The sequence below is a fragment of the Hyaena hyaena genome, unplaced genomic scaffold (assembly GCF_003009895.1).
Source record: "Hyaena hyaena isolate Hyena2069 unplaced genomic scaffold, ASM300989v1 scaffold_268, whole genome shotgun sequence".
NCBI classification, from domain to species: Eukaryota; Metazoa; Chordata; class Mammalia; order Carnivora; family Hyaenidae; genus Hyaena; species Hyaena hyaena.
In genome coordinates this window covers 2276884-2287558 of record NW_024080898.1, presented here as the reverse complement: position 1 = coordinate 2287558, position 10675 = coordinate 2276884, and the positions used below count along the sequence as shown (strand labels likewise).

Genomic DNA, 10675 nt, shown 5'->3' with positions numbered 1-10675 from the left:
AAAACAATAACCGTACATAAAGAAAGCCTTAAATAGTGCTTGCATCGGTTAAGACTTACTCTGCATAGAATAGAAACCCCAGTGGGGCTCCTGGGTGGCTCAGTCAGTTAAGTATCCACTTCGGCTTGGGTCACGATCTCACTCGTGGGTTCGAGCCCCACATCGGACTCTGTGCTGACAGCTCAGAGCCTGGAGCCTATTTCAGATTCTGTGTCTCCCTCTCTGACCCTGCCCTGCTCACGCTGTCTCTGTCTCTCTCAGAAATAAATAAAACATAAAAAAAAAAAAAAATGGAAACCCTAATAACCATGGTTTCGACGAGAGTCTGTCAGCGTAGAGCATCTGGGGTGGACCAGGCGCCGTTCACGGCACTTTTCACACACTGTACGAAGTCCGTGCCGCACCTGACGATGGAGGGTTCTCTTCCTCATGAGCAAAGGGAGAAGGGAATCACATGTAGGCAACAGACGTGCTTCTCATGGAAAGACACGGCGGTCCTCGGCCCTCCCCACATGTCCTCCACATCCCTCTCCTGGTCCCCGCCTGGCTTTTGTCTGTTCCTCTGTGTTTTCTTGCTGTTCCCTCCCTGTTCATCCCCTGTGGTTAATACAGCAGTTTATGGATACACCAGTTGTCAGTGTGTATAACTTCAGGGACTATAAATATTCAGTGCCCATCCCGTGGCCTCGTAACGCACTTTCCATTCTCGTGGTACCATTTTCTGCTTTTCCTTAGTGAAATAATTGCCTCGTTTCTTCATTTGCCTCCTTCTGTTTGAAACTTTTGTGATCTTTTGTTATCTGTTCGAACCGACATCCAACACCTATGAATAATGTTTCTGGTTAAAACAAAATCATAATGTTTCTGTTTAGAAAATACACTGTATATGTCGTAATAACAATTACAGATCTGTCATCGCTAGGTTCTCTGTGAGCCCTGTCTGTTCTGTCCCGGAGATGCCCCCCGGAGCCCTGTAGCTCAGCACACAGCTGTCGTCCCGGGCTGCCCCTTCGTGGTAGCTCTCCTCCGTCCTGCTTCCTGGCACGGTCTCACATTTGGCCGGCACACCAGTTCCACTGGTTTCCAGGGAACAGCTCTCAAGGAGGGAAAATGTCAGATTTTGCCATGTCCAGAAATACCTTCATGCTGCATCACACAGAACGAGACTTTGGCTGAATATAAAGTCCTCTCATCTTATAACCGTATTTGCTCTCATTTCTTTGCATCTCACATGTGGGGTTTGGGGAAGGGGTTCTTTTATTTTCAGTTAGAAAATGTGAAAGTCTTTTTTTCCCTTTAAACACTCTACGAAGTTTCTTCGTGTGCCACGGTGTGTGTGTTGACCTTCTCTTTGCAATTTTTAGCTCTTCAGTTCCCAAAATGTTCCTTGTCATTCCTCCCATCTGGTTTTTTTTTTTTTTTCTGTTTATTCTTCTAAAAGGCCTCACCATATAATGTTGGATTCCCTAGGTTGTTCTTGTAATTTTTCTCTCTTTTCTGTTCTATTTGTCTCTGTTATGTTTTAGATTATTTTCAAACTTTTATTCTCACCGTTTCAGTCAATTTTTTAAAAAAAAAATTAACATTTGTTCATTTTTGAGAGACAGAGAGTTGAGAGACACAGAGCGTGAGAGGGGGAAGGGCAGAGAGCGAGAGAGACACAGAATCCAAAGCTCCAGGCTCTGAGCTGTCAGCACAGAGCCCGACATGGGGCTCGAACTCACCGACTGTGAGATCATGACCTGAGCAGGAGTCAAACGCCACCCCGGCGCCCCTGAGTCAACTTTTTTTTTTTTTTTTAATGTTTTATTTCTGAGAGAGAGAGCGCAGGTGATGAGCAGAAAGAGAGGGGGACAGAGGATCCCAAGCGCGCTTTGCGGTAACAACAGATGCGGGGCTCAAACTCACAAACCGTGAGATCATGACCTGACCCGAAGTCATACACTTAACCAACTGAGCCACCCAGACGCCCCTCAGTCAACTTTTTTTATTTATTTATTTTGGCTATCGTGTTTTAAATTTCCAAAGCCCCTTTTTTTACATTTCATTGGGAGTTTTTGGTGGCGTCTTTATTGTTTCTTCTTCTTCTTGTTACATAGATGCTGTATTTTATCTTTCTGAGGATTTGAATTTATTTTATAAAATACTTTCTCTCTTACTGCCTCTGGTTCCCTTCCCACCGCCCACCCACCCCCTGACTTGTTATTTTGATCGCCTGCTTTCGTTTGAGAGCCTTTCCTCAATTACCTTCTCATCCTTCGGCACCATTCATGTTTCAGAGCAAAGCACCCAGAAGTTGATAGAAGGCTCCTATACATCAGGAGAGCTTGTCAGGAAGGCAGTGAGCTGCCTTCGAAGGTTTTAGGTTATAGGATGTCAAGACAGCTTTGTCTTCAGGAGCATTCTAGGCGTCAGTGTCCGGGGTGTGTCTGGCACCATTCAGCTCCCTCAGCCCCGGGTCTAGGGATGGTACGTGACGGGAGTCTGGAAGCCACGACGTCCAGGGAGGCAGGGAGCCCTTGTGTGTGGGGAATGCCCTTTATCTTTCTCTCTCTGTACATCTGCTCTTCCAAATATTTGTTGAATTCTTTCATCTTTTTTTGTCTTCAGTTCTTGTCTTTGGGAATTTATACTTCTTAACAGCAGGAAGAAGAAACGAAGTCATGTGGTCAAGTTACCACATTAACTCACAGTCTTCTACTCTTCAGTTATGCCCGTTCCTCACGGTTCTTCTCAAGTATCTTCAGTTTCCTACTGCTTTTCCCACCTACGCCAGTGGAGAGAGGCTGAGGCTTATTCTCTGTCTGCTCCCACACCTTTTTGATGGCCAGCGTGGCACGATAAAAGATACTTAGATTTGGCATTATGGTTAGAGGAGCCCCAACCAGATTTGCAGGAGATTTTCCTTTGGGTTGATTTTCCACACCATGTTTGTATATAGACAAGGATATTGGCTTTCTTCGGGGTTGAATTTCCCACCACCCAGATTTAAAAGAAGACCTAAATGCAGCTTGTCTTTGCATTCACAACTAGAAATTCCAGGCTCTTTCTGAAATTGGAAGAGTGTTTTCAAGTTAGATGGATTTTCAGAAAGAGAGTTGTCACCATTGATGTTACTGTTAGAACATCACCCATCACAGCTGACTGAGTCTCAGGTCGTGCGGGGCTAATACAGGCCCTTCCTACTCGGCGGGTTTCCTCCCCCCCCCACTGAAGGACGTTTTCATAGGATTCCAAGTTGTCGATTGGGATCTCTCCCCTCCTTATTCTGTGCAGCCCACTGCCAGGTGACTGAACAATTAAAATGTGTTACGGGGATATGAAAGTGGCCCCGCTGTAGAGGAATGTTGGAAATTACCTTGGACGACTTTTTGTGCTCACTATGTGCTTGGATTGTCCTGAAATAATTCTCAGACTCCAAATCTGTTGGCAATCAAGATATGCCTCAGATCTCCAACTTTCTTTTTCATCGGAAAATAACTTCGCCCAAGCAAAAGTCAGCTGTGAAAATTTCTTCACGAGGACCGAAACGTCCTCGTGAAGAAATTTTAATTATAAGAATTCATCCATGTGTAGGATCAGAGGTACAGTGGACGAGGTTTCCTAGGTGACAATCTATACAATGTGTGTGTATGTCCTCTTTGATTCTTACTTTCAATCAATGTTACCAACTTAAGAGTTCGTGCATCTTACCTCTAGTAATTAAGAAAGAGTCAGTGACCCCCGTTAAAGGAAAGACCTAAAGGAAGGGCATGAATGTTTGTTTCTGGTTTTGTTTTTAAATGACGGCATCTGCTTTGATCACAGTACAAAAATCGAGAAGGAGAAGAGAGAGCACGCGAAGCAGCACGGCATGATCCGCACGGAGATCACGGGAGCCGAGATCGCAGAAGAGATGGAGAAGGAGAGGCGCCTCTTCCAGCTCCAGATGTGCGAAGTAAGAGCCGCTGCTGCAGGCATCTGCCTGGCGCTCGGTTAACCGTGAACTTTCTGGCAGCTCAGCAGTTTTTCTGCTTGAGTGCAGGCTGTTTGAGTATGAGAGGAGGGACTGTTTCTTAAGGGTTCTCATCTCCATTTTTCTCCAAGCCTTGTGGGACCTGCCATTTCACTGTTGTCTCATATTTTGAGCCTTGGTCCTGTGGGGCCCTATATGCCACAGCAGGATTCTTCGGTGAGAACTTGAATGCCGCTTGTGAGTGAGTGTAGGAGAAAACGTTTGGTGAGGAGTAACACGGGTGACCGTGAAGTCCTGCTAGCCCAGGTTTAGAGCATGTGTTGTTGTTTTTTAACCATGTGTCCAGTTGGAATGAAAGCTTAAGTAAAGTGATCGTGAAGAAAGTCTGAGTTCATGAAAGAAATGTAATGGAAGCATGTTCCCTTTGACTTAGAGCAGTGGTTCTCAAACTGGGTTCCCAGCGGGCACTGGTACTCCTTGACCCGTGGCCACCTGCCATTCTGACGCCAGTGTGTAACACTTTGTCTGTCGGTTTTCCAGAAATTCTGAAATGGATAGAATTTTCCCAGTTTTACGTTTTTCTTTTTTCTGAATATTCTTTTCTCCCCCCCTTCCACCTTTTAGTTTCTTCTTGAACCTGTCTGCGCATAAACACTTCTTTATAATAAAACAAGTGAAAAAAAACAGCAAACAATCTCAACAGAAAGTCTTGGATACTGGTAAACATCAGAGCTAGTAGTGTTTGTTAACTACGTAACTAATAACAAGTTATTTTAATTTTAATTTTTTCTTATTCTTTCATTCTTGAGTACCGAACACTCTTTCTAGAAGTTTCAGCACCTCACAGCATATTCCTCACAGAGAATGCAATTTTACTTGTTTTCTGCAAAGAACAGTCTGTCTTTCAGGTGCCGACCATGTGAACTCTAAGTTTGAGATCCACTGCATCAGAGGGAAATAATCGAACATTCCAGAATGTTTTTTGCTGTGTTTGATTTCTGCCTGTCTAGTAAACTAATCTTGAGAATTTGTGAACCACTAACATTCTAATCATTTCGTTTGTACACTTTTGATTGTGCCCAGTGGTCATTTCCCAAATTAAACTCCCACTGTCTGAAGGAAGCCAAGGTTCAGTAACTCGTGCAGATTCACGACTGATATTCTGCCACCCAAACTAATGACTGGAAAACCCTGTCTGTAGCAGTCAACATACAATTCTGTTTTATTTCCACAGTATCTCATTAAAGTTAACGAAATCAAGACCAAAAAGGGTGTGGATCTGCTGCAGAATCTTATAAAGTATTACCACGCACAATGCAAGTAAGTGGACTGTTGACCATGATTATTAGCCCACGTAAAGAGCCCCTTTACTTCTTTGCCTTTCTTGATTGTTTCTTTCTTTCTGGTTTCATTTGGTTGCTATATATACTGATAGAATCTTCCATAGCCACATGGTAAGAAATAGTATGATCTTCCATCTTCGTTGTTTTCTGTAAATCAGTAACTCATATTAATGCAACTATTTGGTTACTCAAAAATGTTGTCTTATTTACAAATCCTAACATTGGCCCTGAAGTCTGTTAAGCTCTTGTTACAGATACATAACATCCCTGTCACGACAGAGGCCTTCTCGGTGACCCCCTCCCCCTCTCCCTTACTTAGCATTTTACCTATTATTGGTTCGTTTGTACCACATATAGCTACTTGGAATTTATTTTTCATCATCTGAATTAGGCGAAATTAAATACCTTGGGCATTAAGAATACTTTGCCTCTATGGGACGCCTGGGTGGCTCGGTCAGTTAAGCATCCGACTTGGGATCAGTCATGATCTCACAGCTTGTGAGTTTGAGCCCCACCTCGGGCTCTGTACTGACAGCTTAGAGCCTGGAGCCTGCTTCAGGTTCTATCTCCATCTCTCCCTCTCTCTCTCTCTCTCTCTCTCTCTCTGCCCCTCCCCCACTTGTGTTTTCTCTCTCTCTGCCTCTCCCTCTTTCTCTCTGTCTCTCTCAAATATAAATAAACATTTAAAAAAAGTTTAAAAAAGGAATACTTAATCTCCATACTTGAATGCCTGTGTAATTGGGAGTGTGCTTTGAGAACCATTCGTTGTTCATAAAAACCAGCACCATTTTTATGAACATTGTATTTTTATTATGTTTGAGATTCTGCGGCATTACATTTGCTTATTTACTTCTTGTTTACTTACTGGATTAGCTTTCATGGCTTTCTGATAGAGTTTTTATATGAAAAATGCCCATTTAAAAAAGATTTTTTTAATGTTTACTTATTCTTGAGAGAGAGAGAGAGAGCAGGGGAGCGTCAGAGAGAGAGGGAGACAAAGAATCCAAAGCAGGCTTCAGTCTCCGAGCTGTCAGCACAGAGCCTGATGCTGGGCTCAAACCCACAAACCGGGAGATCATGACCTGAGCCAAAGTTGGATGCTTAACCGACTGAGCCACCCAGGCACCCCTGAATTTTAATGTACTAAAAATACTTTTGCATTCAACTGAGACATTTAGGGAGGTGGGCATTAATGCTGTGGGAGTCACACAAGGCATGAGTCAGACAGAAAGAGAAGTTTAGACCCTGGCAGCCAAGTGACCCTGTGACCTTCATCAGGTTCTTCTCTACACCTCAGTATTCTCATCTGTCGGGTGGGGCTAAGGTTCGTAGATGTGAGAATGAAATGAGATGGTGCATGCGCAGTGCCGTGCCTGATGTCGGCCCCATTGTATGCGCTTGCTGAGGAGCCCACGGAGCATTGAAACCACGCCTGGGTGCACATATTGTACACAGTTGTTTCTCTTCAGGGAAAATTGTAATGATCAGATGGCTATTTACGTGAATTTGCTTAACTCTTTCTGCTTTTCAAAGCAAATTCTACCTTGTATAATAAATGGGTTTCGCGTATAAAAATAATCCATTGAAGCGAAAACAGTTTCACGTTTATAAGATAAAGTTTGCCTGTGGAAGCCTCACACTCAAGGCCTGGTCTAACCTTTGGCTTCGTAGCTCAGCGGGGCACATAGGAAACTGCGAAATGTGTCGTGCTATCCCCTCATTGGAGTTGAGGGTGGAATCTTTCACTTTCCATCAACTTGTTTTCCTAGAAACATCTCATTGCTTTGACACCTGTACAGAAATAAGTGAGCTTCTCAGTCTTCCTCAGTTACAGCACTTGGGCAGCAAATCTGATTATCTGATTTTAGAAATCTCTCTCTCTCTCTCTCTCTCTTTTTTTTTTAAGTAAGCTCTATGCCCAGTGAGGGGTTCAGACTCACAACCCCAAGATCGAGAGTCACATGTTCCACCGACTAAGCCTCCCAGGTACCCTAGAAGTCTCTTTTCTTTTGATCTCACATTCTCTTAGTCTGTAGAGAAGGGTTTAACCTTCACAAACATGAGTTTTCCAAAATGTAAGATATTTTGTAAACTGTATATGTCTTAGCCTTCATTGGTAAAGGCGAAAAGAAGAGCCCTTCTGACTTGTATAGCTGACATTTCCTCCCTGTGTTCTTTCTTCCCTGGCTTTTTCCCTTTCCAAAGCTGCTTATCAATCTCCTGACAGAGGCCAGGCACCCTGTAGGTTCTGGGGTACGAAAGTGAAACAAGACTCTACCCTTAGAAGTTAATTGTCTGGTACAGGAAGTAAACTGGATCATCATCAACACAGTGGGCCCAGGAAGTAACTGATGCTATGGGCATCAGGAAAAGGGGAGACTTTCATCCAGGGGCACTGAGGAGAGCTCCTTGAAGGGGTGGTAGCGGTTGGGATTTGGCTTGGGGGATGGCTAGCCTCTGGCCGTTGAAATCTGGTAGAAGAGTCTGTCTCTCCCAGGGGGAGAGAGATCAGCAGAAGGAAACCCTAAACAGTAAAACCTCCTTGTGGGGAGAGGTATCCAAAAACATCAAGGAGTAATGAGTTAGAATGGGATTCATTCAGGCCTAGCTGCCCCATGGTTGAACCTCAAGAATTCCCACACAGCAAGAAACCAGGGTAGTGTTTTTGGGTTTTTTTTTTTAATTTTTTAATATTTGTTTATTTTTGAGTGAAAGAGACAGAACACAAGTGGGAGAGGGGCAGAGAAAGAGGGAGACACAGAATCCGAAGCAGGCTCTGGGCTCTGAGCTGTCAGCACAGAGCCCAGCGTGGGGCTCGAGCCCACAGACCAGGAGATCATGATCTGAGCCAAAGGCGAACACTTAACCGACGGAGCCCCCCAGGTGCCTCCAAGGTAGTGTTCTTTAGGGGAGACTCTGAGTCTTTCCTACTTCAGGCAGTCCCTCAAGACCTCTTAATACATATATAATAGAGTTGTAAAATGTCTCTACTTAACTGAGAGAGTGATTTCATATTCTAAGTATCCCTCCCAGTATGATGTTCCGTGTAAAGTCAGGTGGTGCCCAAGAGTGAATTTGCTCTGGCGACACCTTGTTTAGTCCCAGCACCCTGGTGGGGATGCAGCTGCTATAATGAAAAAACAAAGGGAGCAGGAAGGAAGAGCTTTAGACTTTTTGCTAGCCATTTCTGCTCACCCACACCGATCACTCCTCATTTTCAGACACGAGCATTGTGCGGAACGTGCTGCTTTCAGGACAAACCTATTATTCTGCTACTCACTCCTTTTCCCACCTGGCAAGTATCATTACGATCTCTCTGTAGGATCACAAGCACTTACACTGTTCTAGTATCCTTAGTTTAAAAGTAATAATAGCTAACCTTTATCCAGAGCAGTGGGGAAAGCGTAGCTCAGGAAGGATGAGTAACTTGCCCAGAGGCACATTCGCTCTTTCACTAGATGCTCAGTAAACAGGTGTCAAAATGGACAAAGAAAAAGAAACCAAAGGAAAAAAATAGATAAATTGGACTTTAAAAGGTTTTGTGAGCGAACGGGCAGTGTTAAGAAAGTGAAAAGGCAACTCACAGAACAGGAGGAAAGTAGTTCCGAGTCACTTCTCTGATAAGGGTCTAGTATCCATAGTATATAAAGAACTCTTACAGCTCCACGACAGAAAGATAACCCAGTTTAAACATGGGCACAGAATTTGAAGAGCCATTTCTCCAAAAGAGATACACAGTAGCCAAAAGCACAAGAAAAAAGCCTCAACATCTCAGTCACTGGGGAAAATACACATTAAAACCACACGGAGATACCACTCCGTACCCACTAGGATGGCACTGTTTAAAATACAAGAGAAGCAACAAAGTGGAAAATAGGTCTTGGCGAGAATGGAGAGAAACTGGAGCCCTCAGTGCATCGCTGAGTGAAATGTAAGTTGGCGCAACTGCTTCGGGAGACAGCTTGATGGTGCCTCCAAAAGTGAATCCTAGAATTACAGGCATCGCCATCCCACGCCTGGGCGTATATCCAAGAGAATTAACAGCAAGTATTTAAGCAAAAATCGGTTCCTATACGTTTATGGCATCATTATTCACAATAGCCAAAGCGTGGAAACACCCAAATATCCATCAGCTAATGGACGGACGAGATACAGTAGAGCACGCAATGGGGCCTTACTCAGCCGCATGGGAGAATGGCGTATTGTAAACCACGTTGGGACACGTCACCAAAGGGATATGACTAGTGACTGGCCGGCGAGCTGGACCCAGACATTCAGAGGCTCCTCCCCCTCCCCTGTCCTCGGAATGTGGCTTTCCCACAGGCCTTCCCCGCTCCCAGAGGCTGCCTTGAGATGGTGCTGTGCTGTGGAAGACACAGGGCCTCTTTATAAACTCCCAAGACTTGGAGGCAGGTCCCGGGATCCGGGCACCTTGCTGCCTCCGGAGACAACATTGGACCGTAAGCTCCCTTCGCTGCTGCTACCCCTGCTACCTGCCAGCCTGGAGTGGCTGCTGCCTCGGCCCTCTCCCTGCCCTCCGATTACAGGGGCCAGTTTCAGATCCCACCCAGGAAGCTCCCTCAAGGGTTACAGATCCTCGTACACCGTACGACACGGAGGACCAGCCCCCACATTATTCAAGTGGAAGAAGCCAGACGTGGAAGGCCACACATCGTGTGATTCCATTTCAAGGAAATGTCCAGGAAGACATGTCCACTGAGACAGAACGCGGATTATTGTTTGCCGGGGAAAGGAAGAATTGAGAATCACTGCTCATAGGAGCAGGTTTTCTTTTTGGGGTGATGGACAGGTTCTGGACTTGGGTGGTGGTGATATTTGCACCACGTCACAAATATACTAAAAACTAACTTGTACATGTTGAAATGGTAAATTTCATTGTGCATGAATTTTATCTCATTTTTTTTTTTTAATGCAGAAAACAGCAACAGTGCAAAAACAAAGACCCATGACCTCAGGGAACTTATAATTAGGTCATGAACCCAAGTCTCTGTAACTCCAGAGCCCATGCTTTCAGTTGTCACAAATCCGAATTTGGTAAGCCTGGATTTGGGTCTAGACAGCTCTGTTCCAAAGCATCTTTCTATGGAAGCCCAGGATATCACTCTCAGCTCGCTCTTTCATCTGAACTGTCAAGATGTATTTGCAGTTAATCAGTACTGACACTAATTAAGTTTCTTCAGTACCTCAGGACACACAAGGAATGTCTCTAGGAGAAAATGTCACCCCGGACAGCGGGAAGTCAGTGCCTGAAGCTTGGAAATAAGATTTCAGGAGAGGCTGACAGTTGATGTGTTCAAGAAGTCACTTTACTTTTTTATTATTTAAAAAAAATTTTTTTTAATTATGTTTATTTATT

The 10675-nt window shown here is 44.4% G+C and overlaps 1 protein-coding gene across 1 annotated transcript in view; it reads left to right on the top strand.

Moving 5' to 3' along the window:
• The first annotated feature begins 3801 nt into the window (after positions 1-3801).
• Positions 3802-10675, top strand: part of ASAP1 (ArfGAP with SH3 domain, ankyrin repeat and PH domain 1) — a 90877-nt gene continuing 84003 nt past the window's right edge. The window contains exons 1-2 of the mRNA XM_039245732.1: positions 3802-3937; positions 5190-5275. Coding sequence (XP_039101663.1) covers positions 3854-3937; positions 5190-5275 — 170 coding nt within the window. The 5' untranslated portion in view covers positions 3802-3853. The remainder of the gene's footprint in view (positions 3938-5189; positions 5276-10675) is intronic.